We start from the raw sequence: 27,609 nt of genomic DNA, 5'->3' as shown, positions 1-27,609 counted from the left end.
TATACATACAGGACCAGGGTCTCTCCGTCCGCGTGTCGCAGGCGCAGCAGCGCGCCGTGTCGTGGCTGGAGCAGCACATGAAGCTGCTGCAGGACTTCGGCGACCCTTACTCCATGGCCGTGGTGGCGTACGCGCTCACCGTGGCCAAGGCCTCCAGCTCCGAGCACGCCTACAAGCTGCTCAACGGCTTCCAGCGAGCTGAAGGTATACATACAGGACCAGGGTGTGGAACGCTGGAACACTGCACTCCCGCAGCTCGGCCTTTGGCCTCGCGTACTTGGACGAACCTGTGGGACGCCATGGGTCTTCGGCCCTACGCGGAACGAAGGCCTACAGCACCGAGCGCACCTACAAGCTGCTCACAAACTGCTCAAATTCATCAGCATCAAAGCGAGCTGAAGGTATACAGAAACGTTAACCAAGGAATAATTTGGGAAGAAAAAGGATTTGAAATTAAGACTGTTGGCAAATTCATTTACTTGTTGTTTTAATTCATTGTGACTAATGTGATAACACTTATTTGAAAAGTTAGTCACAATTCTTTTTGTCGTAAAATGGTCTAACATCAGTAGCTAAAATTTTCACATCTTCACACATCAGTCAGTGTAGGTATCAATATTTCGGGCACGCTCTTCAATATTTCCTGCAGTATCAGGTGTGCATTGCCAGCAGAAAAACTACCTTGAGGTTTTAAATTTTGTCATGTGTTAGGGTGGTATTACACCTGTCCAATGTGTATTTTGTCTCACATTTTGCTTAATGAGAGAGTGAGATGCAATGACATTGGACAGATGGAATACCCACCCTTAGCAAATATCGGTCTTGTGCGACAATGAGAATTTTGTACATAATACATCATCTATTGTTATAATTTTATAACGCACCATTTCATAAATATATAATTTACAGGTGGTCTAGTATACTGGGGCAAAGAGCGCGTCCCGCAACCCCCCTTCAAGATGGAGAACCAAAAGCCGTTCTTCCTTCCCCGGCTGCCATACAAATACGACTCGTACAACATCGCGGCCACCGCGTACGCGCTGCTCGCGTGTATGGACCATCAGGACAACAACGAGGCTATCGTCATGTGGCTCAACTCTATGAGGCTCACGGACGGCGGCTGGGCTTCCACTCAGGTAACATACAACTGTAAACCTTCATGTAAAGTGATAAGGTGCAAACTCACTTCCCTCTCAGGTAAACAGTCAAGGAATTTAATTTCTGTGCCACTCCGTTCCTCGTCATAGTGACAATCAATATGAAAGTCGTTGCGGATCTATATCTGAATCCCTTAAGTCTTTTCTCCTATCTTTGCATTCCCTAATATTGTTTGTCATAATGATCAGTTGTCCTAACACTCGTATACCATAATTTTGGTTTCCCTATTATCGAATGGCCGATTTTTTTTTGTCCTAATATGGTTTTCCCTAATGGCACTTTCCATATTGAGTATTTATCCTAATGTTATGTAGCATAATTCTTTTTTTGCCTAATTATTGTTAGGCCTAAAAATTATATATCCTAACCGTCATGTTACCTAATTTTACTTAGCCTATCGTTGATTGACCTAACACTCGTATGCCCTAATTTTGATTTCCCTCCTAACCTAACCCACTTTTGTGGCAGCAATTCGTTTTTGCGAGGATCACAGTTCTAACCTAACCTAACCCACTTTTGTGGCAGCAGTTCGTTTTTGCGAGGATCATAGTTCTAACCTACCCTACCCCCACTTTTGTGGCAGCAGTTCGTTTTTGCGAGGATCACAGTTCTAACCTAACCTAACCCACTTTTGTGGCAGCAGTTCGTTTTTACGAGGGTCACAGTTCTAACCTAACCTAACCCACTTTTGTGGCAGCAGTTCGTTTTTGAAAGGATCGTAGTTCTAACCTAACCTAGTTTTAACAGCAGTTCGTTTTTACGATGGTCGCAGTTCTAACCTAACCTAACCCACTTTTGTGGCAGCAGTTCGTTTTTGTGAGGATCATAGTTCTAACCTACCCTACCCCCACTTTTGTGGCAGCAGTTCGTTTTTGCGAGGATCACAGTTCTAACCTAACCTAACCCACTTTTGTGGCAGCAGTTCGTTTTTGCGAGGATCACAGTTCTAACCTAACCTAACCCACTTTTGTGGCAGCAGTTCGTTTTTGAAAGGATCGTAGTTCTAACCTAACCTAGTTTTAACAGCAGTTCGTTTTTACGATGGTCGCAGTTCTAACCTAACCTAACCCAATTTTGTGGCAGCAGTTCGTTTTTACGAGGGTCACAGTTCTAACCTAACCTAACCCACTTTGGTGGCAACAGTTCGTTACCATTCATTATGGAAAGTAATTGTTATGATAATTGATCAATAGGAAAAGTAACTGTTATGACAATTGATAATTAGGGCAATAGCCATTAGGTCAAAACAGTAAGAGCATATTATTTTATGCCAAACATTGTTAGGGATTTCGAAGAATATGGTAAAAAACATTAGGGATCTTGATAGTTATGGTACAAATGCTTAGGACAAATGAGTCTTAGGCTAATCATTACATTATGGAAAATAATCGTTATGACAATTGATCGTTAGGGCATGTGCCCATTAGGGCAAACCAGTTAGGGCAAGTGACTTTAGGACAAACGTTGTTAGGGATTCAGAATGACACCCGTCGTTGCTCATATTACTTGACCGTACAAATAAGCTGGTTTCCTAAGCAGGGTCAAATCAGACATTTCTTCTGCAAGACGATTTGTTACTTTATTAGTTAGTTTGAGAAATGCCTATGAATCTATTTAAATTCACTCATTTTTAATTTGTTTTTGCCGGTTTTAAAACCATTGCAAGCATAAAACATTTTCAACAAGATTTTTTCAATGTACTTTCGTCAATGTGATATTACCAGCCTATTTTAGTATCTTCAACATCATGCCAAATTTTTATTTCGATTGTTGGTTCCCCAATAAATGATTGTAATCTTAAATGAATGTAATGTAACGCACAGGACACATACGTGGCCCTGCGCGCGCTGATCGAGTACACGAACCGCAAGCGCCTGCGCGACGTGTCGGCGCTGTCCGTCACCGTGGACGCCGTCGCGCTGCAGGGCGCCTCGCGCGTGCTGCACGTCGAGAACAACAACCTCGCCGTCATGCAGTCCATCGACGTGAGTACATCGCTGCCCCACTATATTTGGGCCTCGGCCGCGTTGCCTCGGGCGAGGCACATCTCCACCGACCGAGCTGCTCGGCGCGGCAAGATCCTCGCGAGGCGGCTCGTTCTGTGTGGATCCGCCTATCCAATAGATAAGGCCACATAGGTAGAAGAAGTCGCCTCGCAGAAATTTCTGCGACCCGGCCCGTGTGATCCCGCCTAATCACGCAAAATTTCAATGAATTTTTACGAACTTTTGACTTGGAGTATGACATAGGGACGTAGGATATTTTTTATCTCTGAATTCATAACCTAAATCACAGACTACATATATACAGACGCCGCCATCCCATACATTAAAAATGCGACCGCCTAAAAGCGCATCGTTACCAGATGGCGTCACTGAAAATGCGCTATTGCCTATCATGGACACGAGATGGCGCTGTGTCACATCCAAATCATAGAACTCCTAACGACATCTATACATCTTCATTAAAAGTTAGTAGACATATGCCGTTGCCAACGATTAGGAATAATCAACAGATGTCGCTTTATAGTGAATTTAATAAATCATGAATCTAGTTTAAAACTGGATCAGGCATGAGTGGTGGAAGGAAATGACCGAACAGGATAGTCTTATGAATCTTTCAGTAGGAGTAAAGAGAGTTAGGGCACTTAAGGAGTACAGGGAGGGAAGGGAGAGGCAGGGTACAGAGAAATAGCGTAGCCAAACGGTATAACCATAAAATAATTTCGGAAAACGATACTGTGGTGATGATAATATTTATATATTATATGCTACATAAGTCTTGCCGAAACTATTTAAACCGGCTGAAAATAAATAAGTACCTGTCATAATAATTTTGCGCATGCTACCATTGGTGCATGGCAAAAGGATTAGACATTACTACTAGCGAAAGTCCGTGTATTTGCCACCATGTAGGGAATGCAATAACCGGCCAAACTTCATAACCGGTTTCGGTTACGGTTATGCCCGAAAAATAACCGAATATCGGTTATAATCGGTTACGGTTATTTTAGACGAAAAATTATAAATTTTACAATGAAGTAATTAAAAAAATACAAAAATCTTTGTTTTAGTACCTACAGTATTAGGGAATGTGAGTAAAAGTCTTCGTTTTTTAATAAAACACACCAAATACAGTAAAAGTAAAATATGACCTTGAACGTGATACAATATTCAATAAAAATATTTCATTAATAAGGGAAGTAAATTTGGTATATTTTTGTTATTAAAGTCCACGAATGACAAAAATTATAGTCACAGGCGTCACAGCCAAAAATGGCAGGATTTTGTAGTCATTTGATGATAAAAACATACAATTTAAGTCATAAATAAATAACCGAAAATAACCGTAACCGGTTATTCGAGTTTCCAATATTCGGTTATGAAATTTTGTCAAAATATTCGGTTATAACCGAATATTTCGGTTTCGGTTATAACCGATTTGCATTCCCTACCACCATGCCACTGGTACTTGAGCGTTTCTTTATATTTTTTTAATACAATTGCTCAAAAAGTTTAGTTTTTGTAGCTGCAAATCGTGCGTAAAGTTTGATTTTTTTACACTAGTGCTAAAAAGTAATCTGATTGATACTTTTTAAATAAATGAGTATTATGCGAGACCCGCTTATAAATGACCCACCTGAACCACGCGCGATTGGGCAAAAAGGAGTATTATTCGAGACCCAATAGTATTACTTGAACAACGCGCGATTGAATGAAGCCGTCGTTCGTACACTGTACTTAATATAAATGACCGTATAAATGTATCAATATTGTTTTTTTACATAATTATATGTTCTGAATTAATAATCAATTTTTCTTCAATTGGCATATGCTTACAACAGTGACAACAGAATCCACATTGAAATAAATGGCAATTAAAAGTAAAACTTTTTTATTCCCTTCCGCCTTTTTGCCACGAAAGCATAAGTTATTAAATAAAAATGTGTGATTCAGACGATTTTGGAGTTAATGGGATAAAATACCTCAATACATGCTCAATTCACTCTTTATCGTGACTTCTAAAAATGTACGATACAAGTTGCATTGCAATAACTATAAAAAGTAACTGATTTGACTAGTTCGAAAACACCCTATTGTAACAATAGGATGCGACGTTGTCGAGTCAAACTTTCGCTTCGCAGCAGTTTGGCAACGTCGCGTCTTGCTTTTATTTTTAAGCAACAGATTTGTACCATTGTATTTAGTACCTATACATACAAATATATGTTTTCATAACGTTCCTTTTCAACTTCTACCATGGCAAAACCCGTACCTATCAAACCGGAAATTATTACACAAAAGCATTTAATTTTTGTTTTTATATACTTTTTCTGTTGTAATTAGAATAGGTAAATATATCTAATTTTGCTTATATCGACCAGGCAGGTGTTTGTATCACTAATTACGTGACCTTTAAGTATAGACAGACAACAGCGTGCACAGAAACGTCAAAAACGGCATAAAGTACTGATTATTGCTATTTTAAAATTAGTCCCCTACTTCAGGGTAATCCTGTTCCTTAAAAAAGCAGAAATGGACACTGAGGCATTATTTTCATTATTTTGGAATTTAAGTACTATATAATATTATTTGTAGTCTTTTGGAATATCATATTTTATTTGAACTAATAATATTGTATAATAATAAATCATAAAGGCTCTATTTAGGGACAAGAAAGAACTTTCAACGGCAACACTAAAAATAAACTGTCACACACACAAAGTCGTCACGAACCGGCATCGCGTTTGATGCCTTTGCTTTGTTTCTGTTTATACAAACTTTTTAATTTTATATTATAGCTTCATTTGAAATATAGTACAAGTACGTAAATATAATACCTAGACGTGTCTTACTTGGTGCAGTTACGTAGGTATGCTAAAAGGAACGTTGGAAGACCGATGCGGCGCTTTAAAGACTGTGCTAAGCGAGACATGTCTGCATTTGAAATCGAACACCATACCTGAAAAGCCTTAGCTAAAGACCGTGATGGATGGCGCAAGCGTGTAGTGGAGGGGAGAAGATTATGCGACCAAGCCTGGTTTAAGATAGCAGATAGCAGAAGGTGTCGCAGAAAGAAAGGACTGGAACCTCAGGTGGCATGAGCTTTCTCTGCCCAAAATGTGGGAGGTCGTGCCGCTCACGCATCGGCCTCCACAGTCACCAAACCCGTTGTCTAAACAGCAATGAATAAATCGTCTACAATAGATGGAAAGACCCGTGATGATGACGTGAACTGCCGATGTAGTAACGGAACACTACTAATCCTAAAATCTACATATTAATCTGACAGTGTCTACTGTTTGCCACTTCAGGTAAGTTTGTTTTGAATACAAAGGTTAATTAAATAATTTATCACCACACCAACTGGTAAAGGCTCTTGATTGTTCAAATATTAATGCGAAAATTGCATTTTTCCCACATGTGGGGCAAAGTAATCCGATCTAACTTTTCAGTTTCCTTATGTTAGCTGGTAGAATTTACTTTTAAATGATGATTTTGAATTATAAATTCTTTATAATGTTCATGTGGATTTGATTTTTTTGGTATTTTATAGTTGGTATTTTCCCTGCGTTGGCGTGGTGATAAATTTTGTGTTTCATTAGGTGGCAATGTTTGTTTAACCCTCGTGCCTTGAATTCTCACAACGCTCAAGATTCTACTTCTCGAACCACTCGCTACTGTCATAGTTCAAATCTTCTGCTTGCTCGGGAAACAACATTAGCATGAGCGCCATGAGCGGTTAAATAACTGCTTCGCCCCCTTGTAAAACGAATAACTATTGTCAAGTTTTATTTTAACCCCCCATGCTAATATTGATTAGCGAAAGATTCCAAAGTATTTAGTGTTATTTTAAATAACACATGCACTGCATGGGCTATCAAAATCGCTGCAGACTTTTCTTGGTCTAAATATACAATGGTTAGTGTTTGCCACTTAATGCAAGTGAAAGTAAGCAAATGTATGTAATCAATTTGCAAACAGACTCCAATGTGAAGGCCAGCCACGCTTGCCCCGCAGCGACACCTTATTGTGACTGTGTATTAACTTTAGTGTGATATTACATTTTATATATAACAAATATGTTTCTGATTTCAGGACCCAGCCTCTAGCCACTAGAAGTAGCAATGTATGCAACAAGAGAGTGAAGATGAAATAGTCAATGCATCTCTGTACCACAAGTAAAATATTTTGAGTGGAAAATGGTTGAGATCGATTCCTGTATCGACGGACAGACACATGCTATGAAGATTCTCTTAAAAATAATAAAATACAATTAATAAATTCAATGTTTAACATGATAGTGACTTTATTTTGTCTACCCACCAATAACCAATTTGTTCAATGCTGGCGGGCAATGGCAATATACTTAAATATTTGATGTGGTTTGAGGCTCTATATTTTGACAAAGATGGCCAGCCACTAAAAAGTTTTAATCCTAGATTAGCCATTAGAGTGTGGCTACTAGTCTGATTTGTCAATTGTTATATAAGTACAGTCAGCGTCATATAGTAGGTAGCATCCAAAGTATTCAAATAGTTCGGTACACCATATTATTTGTATGGCGTACTGAACTATTTGAATACTTTGGCTGCTATTTACTATACGACGCTGTCTGTACTTAATTTAAATATATAATGAAATAAATTGTATATTATTTCTACGGCCTCCTAGCTAGTCATTAGTGACAGTGACCCTGCTCTGCCTATGAAGTAGGAGGTCCCGGGTACAAATCCTCATAGGACATTTATTTGTTTTTTAATTGTATGTGTATATATTAATGGTCTATTCCCATTTGTCCACACCTCTTGTATGGCTTTGATATGATCATAAAATATGTATAAGATAAGTATCTACATATTTACATTTACACATTGTATTATTGCTCTCATACATAAACGGATATATTTTTAGTGTCGGATGTCTCTTTTCTTTGAGCAAGTTTTTGTCACCTGCCCTGCTATTTAAACTGCTCAAGAATTTACAATGTTTTGTTACTAAGTATGTCGGTTAGTGTAAGGTGTAAGACTGTCCTAAAATATATGTATATATGAGGACAATTTTGCAATGCGTAAGGTTAAGTAAATAAATGTACAAACAGCAACACTGCTAATTGTACATCGGTGAACTTTATTAGCTTAATACAAAAGGCATAAGGTCCACCAATGTACAATTAACAGTGTGGGTGATGGTACCATGTAGGTTTAATTTATTTTAATTATTATCACGTTTCTAAGAACAAAAAGTTTTGTACGGTGCTCTAAAAATTATATTATTATTTAATAATGTTGATAGAGTTCGACCACAGAAACTTTGCAGCGCAATAGTCAGTAAACGTCATTCTCTATGGTATGTGTTTGTCAAAATCGTTTAGGTAAATATTCGTTGTGTTTTGTGATGAACGGGAAAAACATTGTGAAACCTTACAAAATCGGCGTGCGGGAATTACTTTTCCGCGTGACGAATAATTTTACACTAGTAAAAAATCAGCACTAGGCAATTCGAGCTCAAAAACGACAATGTTTACAAAATTTAGAGTTGATGACGGGTAAGTGGAATGAAACATTTTAATACTTGCACCATATCTAAAGTCAGACCGTAAAAAGTGTGCAGCGATTTTGATAGCCCACGCAGTGCAAGTGTCATTTTAAACGTCAAAGTTCTATGAAATTATGACGTATAAATAACACTTACGCTGCGTGGGCTATCAAATCCGCTGCAGACTTTTATTGGTGCGACTATATTACATAAATAGATAATATACTATAATATTGGTTTAGACTAAGGTTTCACACCAAATTGAACGCACCTAGTAGGTATAGGCATTACCTTATGAACTTTCTCTAACATTTCGAAAAACCCATTGGTTCGAGGTGGGTTTTGAGATCGAAGTCCTCTAACCCACAACCTCCATGCTTATGCTTACGGCATGGTTGGCCTACTAGTTAAAGCTTAAATTTATTTTGAATGTATGTTTATTGTTTTAATGGTTTATTTCGTTTTTCCGAAATCCGAAGTTCGCGAATTGCGGACAATTTCTCTGTCAATATAATTACGCCTTAATGGGAGTAAAAGAGAAAGATGCTCGCAATTTGCGAACGTTGGTGTTTGCGGTTGGCCCTCTGTACCTATTTACTGCTAGGCCGTCGCGGATATTACAAAAGCTCAATAATTTTGATGAAGCCAAATGTCATATTCTCACAAATATCTCAATATTATTTATCAACATTTAGTATATGTATACATATTAATAGTGACATATATTGTTGGAATTAAACTTATTTAACCATAAATGCACAGCTTAAATTTTTCATAGACGGTAAATATGGTAGAAATTTCACAAGTATCAAGACTATTTAATCCATTTTCTGTGGTGTTGTCGCATACTGATTTTTAAAAACTATTTTTTATCTAGCGCTGCAAAGTTTCTGTGGTCGAACTTTATGATCAAGATCATTAAATATGAGGATTTACCATAGAGGTACAATCATATAGAGATGACACGGGGGAGGGGCCAAACGACCGATCGAGATGCACTTATGGAAATTTCAGTAGGAGTAGCAGAGAAAGCGGTATTATTGCTTGTCCTTGTCACAGTCGCACTTTTTGTTTGTTCCCCACCAAAAATTTAGTATGGTTTATGGTGGGCAACAAATAACCCGACCAAATTACGTAGATTGTTTTTGGTATGTTGTCAGGAATGTTAAAACGTGTTTTTAATATTGTCGCTTTGCGTATGTTTTGTCCCTCACAGAGGCACGCGTATAGCTCGTCTATGTAATACTAGGTCTATGGGATTTACTACAGTGACATCTATTGATAGTTTTTCTCAAACAATCGAGCTATTTAGTGTGTTACAACGGCAAGAAACTAACTGTCTAATAATGCGATAGATGGCGCTTAGAATAGTTCATGCCATTATTTTTTTTTTTCTGCGTCGATTTACTATGTGTAAATGGATGTTTTAAAAGGTTTTTGTTGTAATATAGTAAATAAATTAGAACTATACATGTTAATTTAAAAATTGGCAAGATTTCAAATGACACAAATATCTATTTAGGCCCAATGGTGCTCTGAGTGACATCTCTTGAATTTCTGTGGAACTAAGCGAGGCTTGTATGGGTTGGCGACTCTATATATATTTACTTTATGCCTAAATGTAAAATGGGGATTGGAAGTTAATATGGGAACATTAAAAACAGAAGAGGATATAACTCTAAACTAAATAAGAGTTTTGTAAGTGAGTACGCCTGCACTCGCTATACTTACTGATTATTTATATTTAGTTCTGTTGTAGTTAAGTTTCTCTTAAGCGAAATGTATAATTTCTTTGAGAAAAATAAAGTTCTATAAACCTAAATACGAAGAATAGTTGTTAACAAATGTTTTTTCACCACACCAGCTCGGAAAGGCTTACTTTGCACTTTAAAAACGGATAGCAAAGTTGCACTTTGCTATCAGTAATTCACATGTGAGGCAAAGTAATCAAATGCAAATTTTGAGTTGTTTTCTTATGTGCTGGTAGTATTGACTTTTAAATGATGATTTTGGATGATAAATATTTAATAACATTCATTTGAATTTGATTTGGTTTAATTTAATTTTGTTTGATATTTGCTTCGGATTGGTGTGGTGAAAAATTTTGTGTTTCACTCGGGGGCAAATTTTGTTTAACCCTCGCAATGCTCAAGATTCCATTTTTCGAATGCAGTTCAATTTTGGAATCTTTCGCTTGCTCGGGGAATCAATATTAGCACGAGCGGTTAAACAATAACTATTTTCTTTTCTACCAGATCCCAGAAGCCTGGGGAACAGTGAAAGTGGAGGCCCGCGGCGCCGGCTACGCCATCCTGCAGATGTCCGTCACGTACAACGTGGACATCCCGCGCTTCCAGACCGACCCTCCCGCCCGCGCCTTCTCGCTACTGGCGCACGCGCACTTCTACGGGCGGAACCAGTCGCACATCGAGTACCAGGCCTGTGCTAGGTTAGTATATGAATAAGTGAATTGTCGAAGAAGTCGAGAGACATGTTGAACAATAGACATGTATCAAATGCGGACACAAAGACGACCTACGAGCTGCCTCGCATGGAAGTTGCCGCGCGAGGCAAACGCACGCGCTGCTTGGTGCCTCGGGCAAAGCATGCCTACATTGCCTACAGTTAAAAGACTGTGCCTTATCCACATCCAGTGAATATGTGGAGGAATTTCTTTGGTAATTTCTAGAAACTTTAAGGTAAATTCTGCAGTTCTAACGCTATTTATGGGTTGAGAACTGATCAATATTAAAATGGTAATTTCGTAAAGAAAATTTAACAGACTCCCATGTCTCGATAGACAGTTTGGTGCAATATAAATATAAAAACAACGTTCTAGATTTTTATTTTAAAGCGTGTTTTGAATTATGATTATGACATTATCGTCATTGAACACTTACCTAAAAATGTGTTTATTTGTTTAGCTGGACGTACCTAGAAGAGTCCCCCCGCTCCGGCATGGCGGTGCTCGACGTGGCCATCCCGACCGGCTACATGATCCAGCAACAACGCCTGGACGCCTACGTTCTATCGCGGCGAGTGGCCTTACTCCAGCGAGCCAAGTATCTGCCCACCCAGCTGCTGTTCTACTTCGACTACGTGAGTACTTGCTGCCTAGAGAGTCCCCCCGCTCAGGCATGGCGGTGCTCGACGTGGCCATCCCGACCGGCTACATGATCCAGCAACAACGGCTGGACGCCTACGTTCTATCCCGACGAGTAGTGCTACTCCAGCGAGCCAAGTATCTGCCCACCCAGCTGCTGTTCTACTTCGACTACGTGAGTACTTGTTGATATGTCGGCGGCTGATTGGAGATCAGGCATATCGTGAAACATGGAAATCCTTGTCTCGTTCCCTGAATCGACGGGCTCGTATTTCTGGGCAGTTTGCCCTTCGGGCATCTGAAGCAACCTAACGAACCTATACTACCTATTTATTGGTTTAATGTGACTACCGTCAAAACATTACACAGGAACATTACGATCTGCCTGATTTCATGATCAGCCGCCGACAGATATAGTCATTAGCCGCTGCTTTTATGTCGAAGAGAGATTTCGACACACAGGCCGTTGCGGTGCGAAATATGATGTCCACTGACATCTTAAATGACACTCTTCTGCACAACCACAATAGTAACACGAGGCCATTATATATTTGACGACAAGCTAGTTTGACTTCTGAGATCCCTTAGACGTCAAACGTTCTTCGCTTAAAAACGCTTCTCATCAAATATATATAATGGTCTCGTGCGTCCGTATTTCAGTCTAACATTTTACCAAGCATAAGCATAGGACGTTTTAGCCTCTAATGATGGCTCCAATGCCTTTAACCCGTTAACTGCCAAAGATGTCAACAGACGCGCGCGTCTACAGCCTTCATCCTTCGTGCATTCCGACAAGGTTCACGATGACGCACCGATCACGATGGCAGGCGTTCAAAGGGTTAAAAGCGATAGTTATCGTTTAAGTTGTCTAACATATGTTATATTTATAAAAAACAACGGGGTGCACTCCGGGAGTGCCGGCAGAAGTGAAAACTCAATGAATGTCTGCAGCACTATGTATAATTGAGGTTAACGCCATCTAGCGTTATTTCGTCGCATTACTCGAAACCCCTAAGCACATCACTGTTAGTACTCCAGTTATATTAGTACCAGTTAGAGGGAAACTAACTAGATGGTATTTAAATCAATAAAGAAAACTCATTGTAACAGTTTTTCGATCAGGTCACGTGTCCGTCTTACGGTCACGTGACACCTGTTACGAGTTTAACATTTTTTCCCCATCACAAAAAGTGCACAGCGCCGCTAAAGAAATTTTCACTTCAATAATTATAACCTGTTTCTCTGCAGTTGGACTCGGAGCCTACGTGTGTGAACTTCACGATCGAGCGCTGGTTCCCGGTTGCCAATATGTCTCGATTCCTCCCTATTCGAGTCTACGACTACTACGCGCCCGGTATGTATGACGTCAACATAATGTAAACCACGTGTTGAAATAATACTAGCAATATGAGTTCAAGAAGTATTTTTGAGTAGGAACACCATCAAGTCAAAACTCTCTAATTTGCGATTCTTAAAGTAACTTCAATGACCTCCTAAAGCTTGGCTCTGGTTTCCTAAGATAGCGGTGCCATCATATATGTAGTGGCCGTCTTTATACAAAATACTACGACATCCATATTTGGCCTATTTTGTATGGAGACGGCCGCTATATGACGGCACCGCTATCCTAGGAAATCAAAGCATTAGGCGTGCGCCTTAGGGTGGTATTCCACCTGTCCAAATTTTTTGTCCAATGTGTATTTTTTGCACATTTTGCTTAATGAGAGAGTGAGACGCAATGACATTGGACAGATAGAATACCACCGTTACCTACTTACCATTACCTAACATAAATATTTAGTAACTTATTTGGCTTATTTTGCCTTCCACTACCTAGTCGATAAGACCAAACACCAAATAATGAGTGATCTTTGTTCAGAGCGCTACAACGAGACAATCTTCGACGCGCTACCAACGTACCTGCTCAACATCTGCGAAGTATGCGGCTCCTCGCAGTGCCCGTACTGCTCCATCTACAACGCTGCGACACGACCCGCCGCCGGCGTCACACTACTGCTTGCGCTGTTCACTGTGACCCGCCACATACGGGGCATTGGCACGTAACACGTATAGGTAATATAGGTACTGGATGGTAGGCACCATCACCAAACATAATTATGGGGTTGGCCGGTTGAAGTATTTTACAGATGGTGCCAGCGTGTTTTACTACGAAGTGTCAAATATGGTTTTTTAATGTTGTGGCTTGGATGCTCTTTGCCAAATCTCACACAAAACTAGAGAGGTGAAACTGCTGGTGTCATTTATAAGAACCTTTGACAGTTGCCAAACTCATTGACCATTTGTAAACTTTATTGGAAGGAGATATTGTTTATCGATGGTCGAGTGTTGTTTTAGAACATTTGTTATTTGGAGTGTTTCCACTTAAATGTGACAGTAAATAAGATCCGATATAGTAGTGTTTGGTATGTAAAGGTGAAATGTTCTAATTTGATAAATGGATCCCTTTTATAAGAAAGATTTTTATATAATTAAGCTTGAAAATAATGTTTTATAACCGTCAACAATAAACATTTGTGGTCTACCTCCCCATAAACTATACTATTAACTGCTGATAGGATCTATCAGTAAAATAGTAGATTTTTTACAAATGATTTAACACTAGTAAAAAGTAGTAAATATCTCATTATGGTATCTCATGCATGTATGAATAAATACTTAGATTAGCTCCAGTGAATTAATTGCCTGTATCTGTGCCTGTTTTGACTGTATTTGAATCTCAAGGAGTTATCAGTGTGTAATAATTTATGTATAAGTAAAAAAATACTACTTATATTTCATTGTCCAGTAAAACATCACCCTTACTGTACTTATTTTCTTTTCTATGTATAAAATACAATGTTCACATTTTGTAATGTGTAATATTTTATGTAAAAAATATAGATTTAAGATTGCAACCATATCAACAACAACATATTATTTTGTCATACATATGTATTGGCAGCTAATTGTTCCAAGGCAGTTGTTTTAATATGACATATGACTATGAACTGCATTTATGACCTTTGATTAATGGTAGTTTAGAATAGAATCTCTTTGTTATTGTATAGTTTAGATGATTTTTATTAACCACCGTTTGATATTAGCTTAATAATCTTTTTATATTTCCTTTTGCTGTACTAAACTACTATGCCTTCAGTATACTTTTGTCTGAAAGTATTCCTATAAAAAAAGACAATTTTCTTTTCCTGTGTACTTGTCTTTGTAGACGTAAGAAATATAGCCTGACCTGGTTATTCATTCCAAAATATTTAGTAGTTAGACTTAATCAGACTAGACATAGTTTGTATCTTGTTCATACTCCGTGATTGTTGAGTAATTTAGGGTTCTAGCTACATTGGGCATTCCATAGCGTAAGTATTGAATAACCAGTTTAGCTAAGACCCTAAATAGCTCAACAATCGCGGAGCATGATAGTCCATCTGTACATATCAGTCAATGTGAATGTTTTTTCACGGACATCAACATCTTGAACTTTCTCGTTTTTCACACATTATCGAATTTTAATCATTATATTTGTAGGTATTACAAGTATACTTGCTTTTTTTCTGCCGATGGTCTTTTCATTGGTGCTCTTAGCATTTATTTATTTCTTTTTATTTTAACTTTGAAGACTCCAGATACCTATTATATCTTTATAGTGCAACATATCTGAATTGAACATTCTAAAACTTCTAAATTGAGAGAAATTGTTTAAAAGATTTTTAATATGTAGCATAAAATGCAACCTTGCCTTTTGGACAAAAAATTGATGGCATCACAACCAATTAATGTGTATGTATATAATTTTAGACCTTAGTGTGTATGCTTAGATGTAAGAATTCTTTTATTATTTTCCCTTTGTCATTATGACGAATGAAAACATTGCAATACTGAATCACATGTCAATAACATTGCCTTGTTAGTTTTGTATGAAAATAGAATTAAATCACAAAATATTTTTGTAGTGAATTAAAATTATGGAGTTATTGTAGACATACATTTAGGTAGTTTGTTTGTGATCATTTGATGTAAAAATTCTATTCAAACTGAAGACAATATAAAGATGGAATGTTATAATGCAGAGTTGATGTACAAAATGTAATCTCCCGTCCAGGTGTATCTCGTCAAATATAAAATATATTTAATAATATATTATGGAATGAATCTCAAGCTTCATAATGTTACTTAAGTAGTTTCCGTCCAAATTACCAATGACTGATTTTTTTATTTTTTTTTATATGTATTTGTGTCTAAGTTGTACATGTTTAGTAGGAATTAAATCTCAATTTAGATTTTCATAGATTTATTTCCAAATAAAAACCTTGTGCAAACTATCTGACTGTGTGTTTGTTTACAATATCCCTTCAAAACTCCCCCCCTGAATATTTTATTTTGTGATGTCCCTTTATTAATCCATAAAAATAAGATCCACACAGTAATTGCCAACAAGAATTTGTAATATACAGGACCAGAAGTAATCATTAAATACCAAAAAATTAGGCAAAATATACAAAGGCCAATTGCATTTTATACCAAGTGAGTTTTACATAATTGTATACATATAACCATAATTACTTCTATAGTAAGCGAAGTTCGACGCTTGGGTGAGAGAATTGAGGACCATGGCCACTTTATATTCTATTATAAAGGAGAAACGCCAGGTTTATATGGAACAGGATTCTTAATAAAAAATGAATTTAAACCACTTATTGATGAGTTCATTGGCGTCTCAGAGCGTATTGTAATACTTAATATAAAACTACCTCCGAAGAATGAAAAGTGGTCAATTATTCAGGTATATTCTCCTACCGAACAATCAAGCAGAACAGAAATCGACACCTTCTACTCCACGCTGCAACAGGCAATAAACAATCACTCACACAGCAACTTAATAGTAATGGGTGATTTCAATGCAAGAACAGGGGCAAAAGGAGAAGGAGAACAAACAATACTGGGCCCATACTGCTCAGGCAAAAGAACAAGAAATGGGGAAAAACTTATACAACTGGCATACGAAAACAACTTAAAAATACTAAATACCCTATACAAAAGACGGGAAAGCAACAGATGGACATGGATATCTCCTGACGGCCAGCACAAAAACGAGATAGATTTTGTACTAACAAACAAAAGTAAACACTTTCGAGACTGCAGAGCTCTAAATAATATTAATTTTAACAGTAACCACAGAATGATCAGAGCAAAGTTACAAGTAAACACACTAAAAAGTAGACCCTTTAAAGCAAAGCAAACCGACAGCATAATACTAGAAAATACAGAGCTACTAAAAGAAAAGCTAGAGCAGTTCATTGAAAAAACGAAGAATCTAGACATACAGAGTAAATACAACAAATTCCAAGAACTTCTCTACAGCAATAAAAAAGATAAACTAGAAAACAAAGGCGACAGGCAAAAATGGATGGCAACCGAGACTAAAGAACTGATAAGAAATAGAGCAGACCTTATATCCAACCCTGAAAAGACAAAAACTACAAGAAAAGAAATAGCCGAAATAAGCAAGAAAATTAGAACACAGATGAGAAAAGACCGTCAGAGATACAGACTGAGACACCTGGAAATGTGCATACAAAGAACAGGAGGCACTAAAAAAGCAGCAAAAATACTTTTGGAAAAACGAGACTGGATACCAAACTTAATAAATAAAAATCGTAAATGCGAAAAGCGACGCCCAGAAATAATATCAATAGCCACTGAATTTTTCAGAGAATTATATTCAAGTGAAAGTACTACACAGACAACAACCCTATCAGGAGACAGCAAAGTACCAGAAATACTATATGAAGAAATAGAAAAGGCTGTGAAAACTCAAAAAACAGAAACAGCTTCAGGATCAGATGGCATAAGTAACGAGTTCCTCATCCTAAATAAAAAACTCCTAATACCAATTCTAAAACACCTCTTCAATGAAATCTTACAAAACGAGATAATCCCTTGCCAATGGACAACATCATCTATAATACTTCTACACAAAAAAGGTGATAAAAATAACATCAACAATTATAGACCTATAAGCCTATCCTCGAATATATATAAAATCTTCGCTAAAGTTATACTCCAAAGAATAACCAATAAGCTAGAGGAAAGTCAACCAAGAGAGCAAGCGGGCTTCAGGAGCGGGTACTCGACTGTGGACCACATACATGTCATCAAACAATTGTTCGAAAAAGGCAAGGAATACAACATAACATTCTACTGCTGCTTCGTGGATTACAGTAAAGCTTTCGATACAATAGAGCACGAGAGTATCTGGCAGGCACTCAAAAACCAAGGTATCGAAAATAAATACATCAGAATACTAAAAAACATTTACAACAACAGCAAGGCCACAATAAAACTAGAGCAGGAAGGCAAAGAGATCAGAATAGAAAGAGGCGTACGTCAGGGGGACCCACTATCGCCGAAACTCTTCACAGCCGTCCTAGAAGAAGTCTTTCGCCAATTAGACTGGGAGAAATGTGGACTATCTATTAACGGTGAAAACCTTTCACATTTGAGATTTGCGGATGACCTGATCATACTCTCATCATCAAGTGAGGAATTGCAAACAATGCTGAATGACCTAGTTAGAGAAAGTGGGAAGGTGGGATTGGTTATGAACACACTAAAGACCAAGGCTATGACTAACGACAAACAAAAACCTATTCTCATCAATAATAACCCAATTGATTACGTCAATGAGTACATCTATTTAGGCCAGATAATCTCTCCGGTAGATCTAACCTCAAAAGAAATAGATAGACGTATTGGAAATGCTTGGAAGACATATTGGAGCCTAAAGGAAATAATGAAAAATAAAGATATCAATGTAACTATCAAGCGGAAACTCTTTGATACCAGCATACTTCCTATACTTACTTACGTCTGCCAAACCTGGGCTCTCACTAAAACACACATTAGAAAGCTAGAAACTTGCCAAAACTCCATGGAAAGAAGTATGCTGGGGAAAAGACTATCGGATAAAATAAGAATAAAATCCATAAAGAAGATCACCAAAACAAAAGATGTCACAAAAACAATAAAAAAGTTAAAATGGAAATGGTCAGGACATACAATCAGAGGCAAAGAAAAATGGTCGAAATCGATAATGAACTGGTTCACAGGCCATAAGAAAAGGAAAAGAGGTAGACCATTTAGAAGATGGGTGGACGACATCAAAGCCACAGCAGGAACCACATGGACGAGAGTTGCCAAGGATAGAGAGGAATGGAGAAGGTTGGAGGAGGCCTTTTGCCAATAAATGGCACACAGACAGAAAAAAAAAAAAAAAAAACGCAAGAACTGTAGAAAATAATGCAATCTACTGTCTGAAATAAAGGATTATTACATTACATTATTACATTACTTCTATAGTAATAACACCAGTTTACAACTTAAACAACAAAGGAAATTAACCACAGCCAAACCACATGACTAGTCATGAGACTGCTAAAACTTATTTGGTTTATAATCAAATTCGGATAGACAGTGTGAAAAGTTTTGCCCCAGTGTATGAGTACTTGGCAGAAAAAAGGAACTGGCATAAGCATCACAAACAAAAATAACTTAACACTTTTCTAAAGACCATATTAGACAACTATATGTTCTGTTGCTAGAAATCCTTAATCATAATAATATGATGTATGTATGTACACAATAATAAGCTATTATAGTGTAACTGGATCATTGTATTTATAAATAAGGGGCATTTTAAAATGATTACTATTTTATTAAGCAAGAAAACTACACAATGATTCATGATTAATTAATTAACTAACTATTTAATTAACCTATTGTCTCTTCTTAATCTGCTTAGCCTTAGCAGTAGGTTTCGGGGCACCTCCACTAAACAAGTTGGTAAACATTTCAGACATCTCCGGCATTTCACCCATCTTCGCCAAATTACTAATCTGCTTCAAGTCTTCTTTGGTCTCCGGATCATTCATCATTTTAGGCAGAACCATGATCAGCAGGAGCGGGAGAACCATCATGATGACCATAGGATTGAACAGGAAGTCGGTCAGCCTCCATTGTTCACGGACTTGGAAATATCTGAATTTGGATATTACCTTCATCCTCAATGGATAAGGCACTTGTATTATTTGTGAAGTTTGCACGAAATTGACTTTCCTGGCGCGGTACTTGCCTTTAGAGTTGATTTCAACGCGCACGGGCTCGTACATGTAGTCCGGGTGGACGGCTTCGACGATATAGGAGCCCGAAGGTACATTGTGTATGATAAACGAGCCGTCGTCACGTAAAAAGCCGATGTACTCTCCTCCATTGACGTGGATGCGCGTGTCCACCTGCCAGGTGCCTACGTTAGGCTCGTCCGCGGGGAACACTCGCCCTTCGATCACGTATCGGCCGCTCCCGAGCTCTTCTTCGACGGGGTTGGAGACGCATATTACAGCCCCTATACACATGAACCCGACAAGCGGTAGCGCCATTAACATTTTGTAGAGATTGATTGATCACTTAGACACCAAATTATTTGCTCTTGTATTCTTAAGTTCGTTAATTGTTCTACGATTACGATTTACCAATTTTATCATAAATTTTTACTTCTAATGCTAATCACAGATAATAATAATATCATGATTCATTCTAGTGTCAACGTGACGTGACTGTCAATCCTGTCTGACACTGACAGTCTATGCCATAGATATAATACACATAAAGACGGAGTCTAAGCGAGCTGTCACTGTTACCACTTTGTTTTATGTACTACAATGTAACACCACCTGGCTGTGGCTATGTCGATAAAGTCATATCGATTAACTATCAACATTTCTTGCAATTTTAATTTTACATCAAAGGTTTAATGATACCTAAAATGAACAAAAACGCTTTTATTCTTTATTGTGGTTATCAGATCACGATTTTATCGTCACGCCCCAGCAGGGAACGGAGAGACTGTTCAGATTTTTAATTACAATACATAAATACCTACTAAAATACGTGTTCCGCAATAATTGTATTATTTTATTATATTATAATATATTCATTATCCATTAGCATTTCAATTATACTTGGTCAAGCAGATCTTGTCAGTAGAAAAAGGCGGAAAATTTGAAAAGGCGCGAAGGGATAGCGTCTCATAGAAAATTTGAATTTCGCGCCTTTTTCTACTGACAAGATTTGCTTGACCATCTATATGTTTATTTTTAACGAAGAACTTCAATTTCGTTCCGCTGTGTAGCGTTTATCGATATATAACATGATTAAAATCGACTTTTCACATCCCTAAAAGAGCACACATATACGTTTGTACGCACACATACACAATTTAACACTTCCAAAAACGGTAACACTTTAATTTGAAGTTCATCTTGTCAACAGTATGGTTGTCCTTTTTTGACAAATGACATTTTTAAAAGAGCGAGGAGAGAGAAGTGATACTAGTTGCTGCGCCGTCAAAGAGAACAGACAATGTTGGTGGTCTATACTGTATGGCATCTATGGTATGGCCTGTATGCAGTATGCAGGGGATACTGGGAGCTACCGCGAAAACCGAAATTCATAAATTGCGTAGATCTTTCTCTTTTACTTAATTGAAAGCGTACTTAGAGTGACAGAGAAAGATGCCCACAATTTGCGAACTCGATTTTCGCGGTTATAGCCCAGTTTTCCTTGTCAAGGGCTTAAAGCCGTAACAGACTACCGCACCGCACCAAGCTCGCGGTAGTGTGTTCACCAAGGCTTGTTCACTTACTAAGAAAGTTATGTCCTCTTATAATTGCGCATGTGTGCGCCTGAAGCTACTATGTGTGCTTTGGTCTCCTAGAAAAAGTTGCCAGTAATAAAAATAAAAACATTTTTCTACAGCAACATTGCTTCCAACTCTGATTTAAATTTTCACGAATTTTATACATTATTAATCACTAGCAAAAAGCAGAGCTTTGTAAGGGCTCGCGGAGTTTTTCTACCGAAACGTACCGGACCGCGACTTTGATCCAATCCGAGGCTTGTTTCATGTTCGATCGAGTGAGTACGTAATAATTCCGTTAGGCCCCGTTCGCACGGCAGCTTTTTCAATGCGCGTTAAAAAAGCGTTTGAATGACACCAATGGATAACCATGTATGTATTCACACGAAGGCGGTTTTTAAGCGCGGCGCTTTTTTATCGAGCACTGTTCGATTTTCGGCGTTGAGCGTTGGCGTCAAATTGAATAGAGCATACGGAACTCCGTGTATCTGTTCTCACAAGCGTTAAAAAAGCGCCGGCGCTGCTGTCAGTTGGCTGTCAAGTGTAAATTTTTGGTGTCAATCGTCAAGATTATTATTAGTTTCATCTTAAAAATGTCAACTTATGCTTACAAATTCCTGAAATATTCAAGCTATATTCAAATAATACGTCGTAATAGCAAATAAGTGATAGCAAGAAAGAAATATACTAACCGGTTGCTGTCCGGTACGCCTGTCTGTTACAGCTTTTACTTTGTCTATTAAAAGCGTGTCCAGACGACAAAATCAAATTGCCAATATCATCCATTCACACGTATACATTTTCATAAGCGCTTATTACATCCTACATGGTCGCCCAGTACTTTTTGTAAGGAAGCCAACTGGCTTTCCTACAGAATGTCCAATGTCCTTGAATTTATTTTTGCGTCCACACCACACAATTGAGCGAAAAACTATCTCGTCTGGACACCTACTGGCGGTAATCACGCTGCTCCGCACATAAACACACACACATACACACACAGTTCCACTAGGACTCACTAGGTACAGCCAGGGTTCAGCATCAGCTCTATCTTATGTACTACTCTTCTAAGTGCTCATTAAGACGTGTCAGATGACCAAAACAGCGTGTGCCTATGTTGCACTAAACCTGAGTTCCACTAGGTACAGCTAGCGTTCAGCATCAGGTCTATCTTGGGTACTAATCTCCTAAGTGCTCATCAAGACGAGTCGGATGACCAAAACAGCGTGTGCCTATGTTGCACCAAACCTGAGTTCCAATAGGTACAGCCAGGGTTCGGCATCAGCTTTATCTTGGGTACTACTCCTAAGTGCTCATCAAGACGAGTCGGATGACCAAAACAGCGTGTGCCTATGTTGCGACAAACCTGAGTTCCACTAGGTACTGCCAGAGTTCAGCATCAGCTCTATTATGGGTACTGCTCTCCCAAGTGCTCATCATGACGAGTCGGATGTCCAAAACAGCGTGTGTCTATGTTGCATCAAACCTGAGTTCCACTAGGTACAGCCAAGGTTCAGCATCAGCTCTATCTTGGGTCCTGCTCTTCCAAGTGCTCATCAAGACGTGTCGAGTGACTAAAACAGCGTGTGCCTGTGTTGCACCAAACCTGAGTTCCACTAGGTACAGCCAGGGTTCAGCATCAGCTCTATCTTGGGTACTACTTTCCTAAGTACTCGTCAAGATGAGTTGCATGACCAAAACAGCGTATGTCTATGTTGCACCAGACCTGAGTTCCAATAGGTACAGCCAGGGTTCAGCATCAGCTTTATCTTGGGTACTACTCTCCTATGTGCTCATCAAGACGAGTCGGATGACCAAAACAGCGTGCGCCTTTGTTGTTAAAACCCGAGCTCCACTAGGTACTGTCAGGGTTCAGGATCAGCTATCTTGGGTACTGGTCTACCCAGTGATCATCATGACGAGTGGGATATCCAAAACAGCGTGTGTCTGTCTATATATGTTGCACCAAACCCGAGCTCCACTATGTACTACCAGGGTTCAGCATCAGCTCTATCTTGGGTACTACTCTCCTAAGTGCTCATCACGATGAGTCGGATGACCAAAACGTAATGTGCCTTTGTTGCACCAAACCTGAGTTCCACTAGGTACTGCCAGGGTTCTGGGTCATTTTGTTGAACTTCACGCCGACGTTGCAATTGGCGTGCAGTCGGCGTGCAATTCCTATACAAGTTGCATTCGGGTTATAGTCCATCTGTATCGGCCCTAAGCCCTAAATCACTAAGTTTGTATTAATATGCTTATCTTTATTTATAATTTTAGCAGTTCCAACTAGTTCCAAGCAATAGTAACACTAAAACTGTTTCTCGAACTGAAAATACCCGATTTAAGTTTGCTAACACAACATGACTGATTAGTTCATCAGCGTCACAAAACATACGAGTAAATTTTATTGACCTCCGCAAGTCCGCAGTGAATATACAGCAAAATTGATTGTTCTAGTAGGTATTCACAGAAACTTAATTGCTAAATTGGGAATCAAACCAAGCGAAGCGAAGTGGGTCTGAATCCAAATTATTAATCCACTTTTGTATTCATCGTTGATAATGGCGTAAACGCCATCTGTCAGAAAAACAAATAATTACTTAACTTTAGCACGAATGTTAATTTCATCTGTTCTCCAACAGATGGCGTTAGTAGTAATACAAAGTGTTATTCTTTTATTTTATTTTTTTAAGTTTATAAAATGATATTTTTATGTTTGATAACACATCTAGACATGAATTTGAATTACTATGTTAAATCTCAAACCTAACAGTGCAGTAGTTTTTCCGTAAAGTGTACCACAAGAATGCATAGATTGTCGAATAGTGATAGGGCTCGCTTCGCTCGCCCTAATAAAACGGAACTTAAATCACTTAAAACTTAATTATACGCGATTAAGTTTTATAGTGAATATTTGCTTCCAACTATCTTTATCAATGTCCATAGTATAATAATATACTCCGCCTGTACTCCATTCCGAGATTCGCGTATGACCTAACTGACACGCGCCTACGTCATCATGCTGTTTACAGGTTCTCAAACTTTGAAATGTGGGAGAATTTTAACCAACGGTGAAAATTATTTTAACGGCATTAATTTTAAGTTATTCATGTAGAAACATATAGTAAAATAAAACAAATCTAATGTATTAAATTAAACTTTATTTATCTATACAAGACAAACGTTTGAAAAACTAATTCACAGTTACACATTAATTACCAAGCTTACGGCGTGAAAAGTTTGGAAAACACTGCGGCTGCTGACACTGAGCGAGAAGGAAATAACAATTAACACGCGTTCGACAAGGATGACGGTCAGGGCATGAAGTTATCTAGATCCGAATTGTCAAATGTGCACAGCGCTATCCTGTGTTGCCAGTAGTATAAACAGAATTACCCGAAAGTCTGAAATTTCTTTCGTGAATCGGAAGATATTGCTAACGAGTAATTAAAAATGACGTGTTATTGTAAAATTTAAGCTAAAATACATATAAATGAAAATTATAAAATTATAAAGAAATATTTTAACTTATTAACCATAGGTATAATGTACCCATGTAACATGTTATGTTGAAATAAAGTGGCAATGTTATTGTGACGTAGGCCCGTGTCACTCTGGGAATGGAAGACCATGTTTTATTAGACCATGGTATTAATTAACCGTGAAGAAATGTATGAATACAAGTTGGAAATCTGTGTAAAATGCCGGGTGTAAAGTTTAGTGTATCTGTGTGTGTAAAGTGTAAAAGTGTTAAGGCCGTAAAGAGATATCGCTTTCTCGCTCTTACTTATGGGTGCGTTGCACAATGACCTTGGTGCGTCGCACTCATAGCACAGAATAATTAATAGTACTACCGTACAGAAAGGAAACTTCCTACAAAAACGAAGTTTGACAGCGGTTCAGGGTCGAATCATGCTGTCCCTATCTAATATATGGCACTATCCCTTTCGGCTATTTAGGGTTGTCAAAAATCAAGTGATTATCTTATCTGTGGTCGTGCACGCAAAAGGAAGTCAAGTGGTGCCAACCCTAATAATTGCTCGGAGCAATGCTGAGCCGAGCGGAGCCGAGTTTGACCGAAGTCATGAGTTTCGCACCCCTGCTCATAGTCACCCATCACTCGAGGGAGCAAGTGATATTGCTATCTCATTCTACCGCATGGCTGCGTCCCTTGGAGTGGCCGGCGATGGCCCATTGTGTACTGGGGCCTTTATGTGTGACGGACAATGTTATTCACCAAAGAACTTTAGTCATAAGTCATAACGTATCATAATCAGGGGCCGATTGCATAACAAACTACAACTAATATTACAAGCGGAACTCCTTATTTAATAAGTGAAATTAGAAAAGGAGTTCCGCTTATAATATTAGTTGTAGTTTGTTATGCAATCGGCCCCTGGTCAATTATTTAAAACTGGACTTTTATATTAAGCAATAAAGCTCAATGTTCTAATCTTGTACGGGCTGAAATACGAGGATCTCACAGTTACATTCTAACTTTATATCACTCCAATATAATTCAATAAAGCTACATCTTGATGAAATCGCTAGTAAAAGTGAACTCTAGTACTAGTGAATAAAACTCAAAATATCATGACCAAATATATTTAGATGCGAGGTCTGCAAGGTAACTTTACAATTTCTATTCGAATTTTAAACAATTAACGCTACAAATTTAAGTTCACTGGCCAGCAATTTCGGAACTAAAGTTTTTCAATAGAAAGGAGGATGGGTCAATTATACATAGTGCTGCAGACATTTTGGACTAGTTATTGAGTTTTCACTTCTGTCGGCACTCCCGGAGTGCAACCCGTTGTTTTTTTTTGTATGGAGTTACCGTTCTTCTCCTAGCAGGGGTGCGAAACTCCTGACTTCGGCCAAACTCGGCTCCGCTCGGCTCAGCATTGCTCCGAGCAATTATTAAAGTGGTAACAGACTATCGCACCGCACCAAGGTCATTGTGCGACGCACCCATAAGTAAGAGCGAGAAAGCGATATCTCTTTCTCGCTCTTACTTATCGGTGCGTCGCACAATGACCTTGGTGCGGTGCGATAGTGTGTTACAACCTTTAGGGTTGGCACCACTTGAATTCCTTTTTGCGTGCACGACCACAGATAAGATAATCACTTGAATTTTGACAACCCTAAATAGCCGAAAGGGATAGTGCCATATATTAGAAAGGGATAGCATGATTCGACCCTGAACCGCTGTCAAACTTCGGTTTTGTAGGAAGTTTCCTTTCTGTACGGTAGTACTATTATTTATTCTGTGCTCCTAGTGAGTATTATATTCTTTGGTGTTCACCAAATATCAGCACATCGTTAACAATATTTGAAATGCAAAATAATGGTTCATATAGCCCGCTCCACACTCGTGCGCGAATCGTTGCGCGAAGCCGCGAACGCGAGTGTGGAGTGTCCTATATTTTATACTTTTATACTACTCTTCGGTGTGGAGTCGATTTCGCAGATCTGCGAACTCGACTCCACACGTTCGCGGCTTCGCGCCGCGATTCGCGCACGAGTATGAAACGGGCTTATTATGCAAAAATATCAAACATTAACATTTTTGGCAGAGACAAAGTGTTTTTTATATGTCAAATATTGTTAAAGGTATTTAATTACACACACGGGTCTACCGCGATAAAATATAATTGTTTTTACCTTAAATTCCGACATTTCAGCTCAGTTGCACCAGGGCTATAACCGCTAAAATCGAAGTTTGTAAATTGTGGGCATCTTTCTCTGTCGTCGCGGTAGCCCCTCGTCTGTGGTCACGGAAAGACTGACTATGATAGGTCGAATTTATTTGTTGCCCACCATAATCCATACTAAATTTACGGTGGGGAATAAAAAAAACGTGAGACTGTGACAAGGACAAACAATAATAGCGCTTTCGCTGCTACTCCTACTGAAAGATACATAAGACTATCCCGTTCGGTCATTTCCCTCCACCTCTCATGCCTGATTTAGGGCGGGATGCACCAAACCACCTGCTAACGTAAGCACGGTTCGCTAAATTTTAACGCTGACGTGGGGGTCTTAACGATTGCTAAATAAAATGCGTTGCACCAACTATAAAATAACAGGACGTTAAAATT

General features: G+C 38.5%; 2 protein-coding genes and 1 long non-coding RNA gene across 7 annotated transcripts in view; 1 reads left to right on the top strand and 2 right to left on the bottom strand.

The window, feature by feature from the left end:
• The window catches only part of LOC134798067 (CD109 antigen), a 53,526-nt gene extending 37,391 nt beyond the window's left edge, over positions 1-16,135 (top strand). For 4 of the 5 annotated variants that reach the window (XM_063770398.1, XM_063770396.1, XM_063770400.1 and 1 more), the window contains 7 exons: positions 18-204; positions 910-1,136; positions 2,982-3,143; positions 10,952-11,145; positions 11,621-11,795; positions 13,048-13,153; positions 13,679-16,135. In XM_063770398.1, the coding sequence (XP_063626468.1) occupies positions 18-204; positions 910-1,136; positions 2,982-3,143; positions 10,952-11,145; positions 11,621-11,795; positions 13,048-13,153; positions 13,679-13,863 (1,236 nt within the window). In that variant the 3' untranslated portion in view covers positions 13,864-16,135. The remainder of the gene's footprint in view (positions 1-17; positions 205-909; positions 1,137-2,981; positions 3,144-10,951; positions 11,146-11,620; positions 11,796-13,047; positions 13,154-13,678) is intronic. The other variant, XM_063770397.1, reaches the window with a different exon arrangement.
• LOC134798131 (uncharacterized) overlaps positions 1-27,609 on the bottom strand; it is a 148,877-nt gene that overhangs the window by 112,860 nt on the left and 8,408 nt on the right. Inside the window, exon 2 of the long non-coding RNA XR_010145154.1 lies at positions 9,762-9,926. This is a non-coding gene — a long non-coding RNA (uncharacterized LOC134798131). The remainder of the gene's footprint in view (positions 1-9,761; positions 9,927-27,609) is intronic.
• On the bottom strand, positions 19,505-20,386 carry LOC134797968 (ER membrane protein complex subunit 7). Its single transcript, XM_063770304.1, has one exon. The coding sequence runs from the start codon at positions 20,250-20,252 to the stop codon at positions 19,587-19,589; it is 666 nt and encodes a 221-aa protein (XP_063626374.1). The 5' UTR covers positions 20,253-20,386; the 3' UTR covers positions 19,505-19,586.

This window comes from Cydia splendana, chromosome 16 (assembly GCF_910591565.1).
Source record: "Cydia splendana chromosome 16, ilCydSple1.2, whole genome shotgun sequence".
In the NCBI taxonomy this organism is placed as follows: Eukaryota; Metazoa; Arthropoda; class Insecta; order Lepidoptera; family Tortricidae; genus Cydia; species Cydia splendana.
Note: the sequence above shows the minus strand (reverse complement) of the source record. Positions and strands in the feature narration are given on the sequence as shown.

Excerpts from the sequence above, each read along its gene's own strand:
- LOC134797968 (XM_063770304.1), bottom strand. The coding sequence starts at position 20,252 with ATGTTAATGGCGCTACCGCTTGTCGGGTTCATGTGTATAGGGGCTGTA.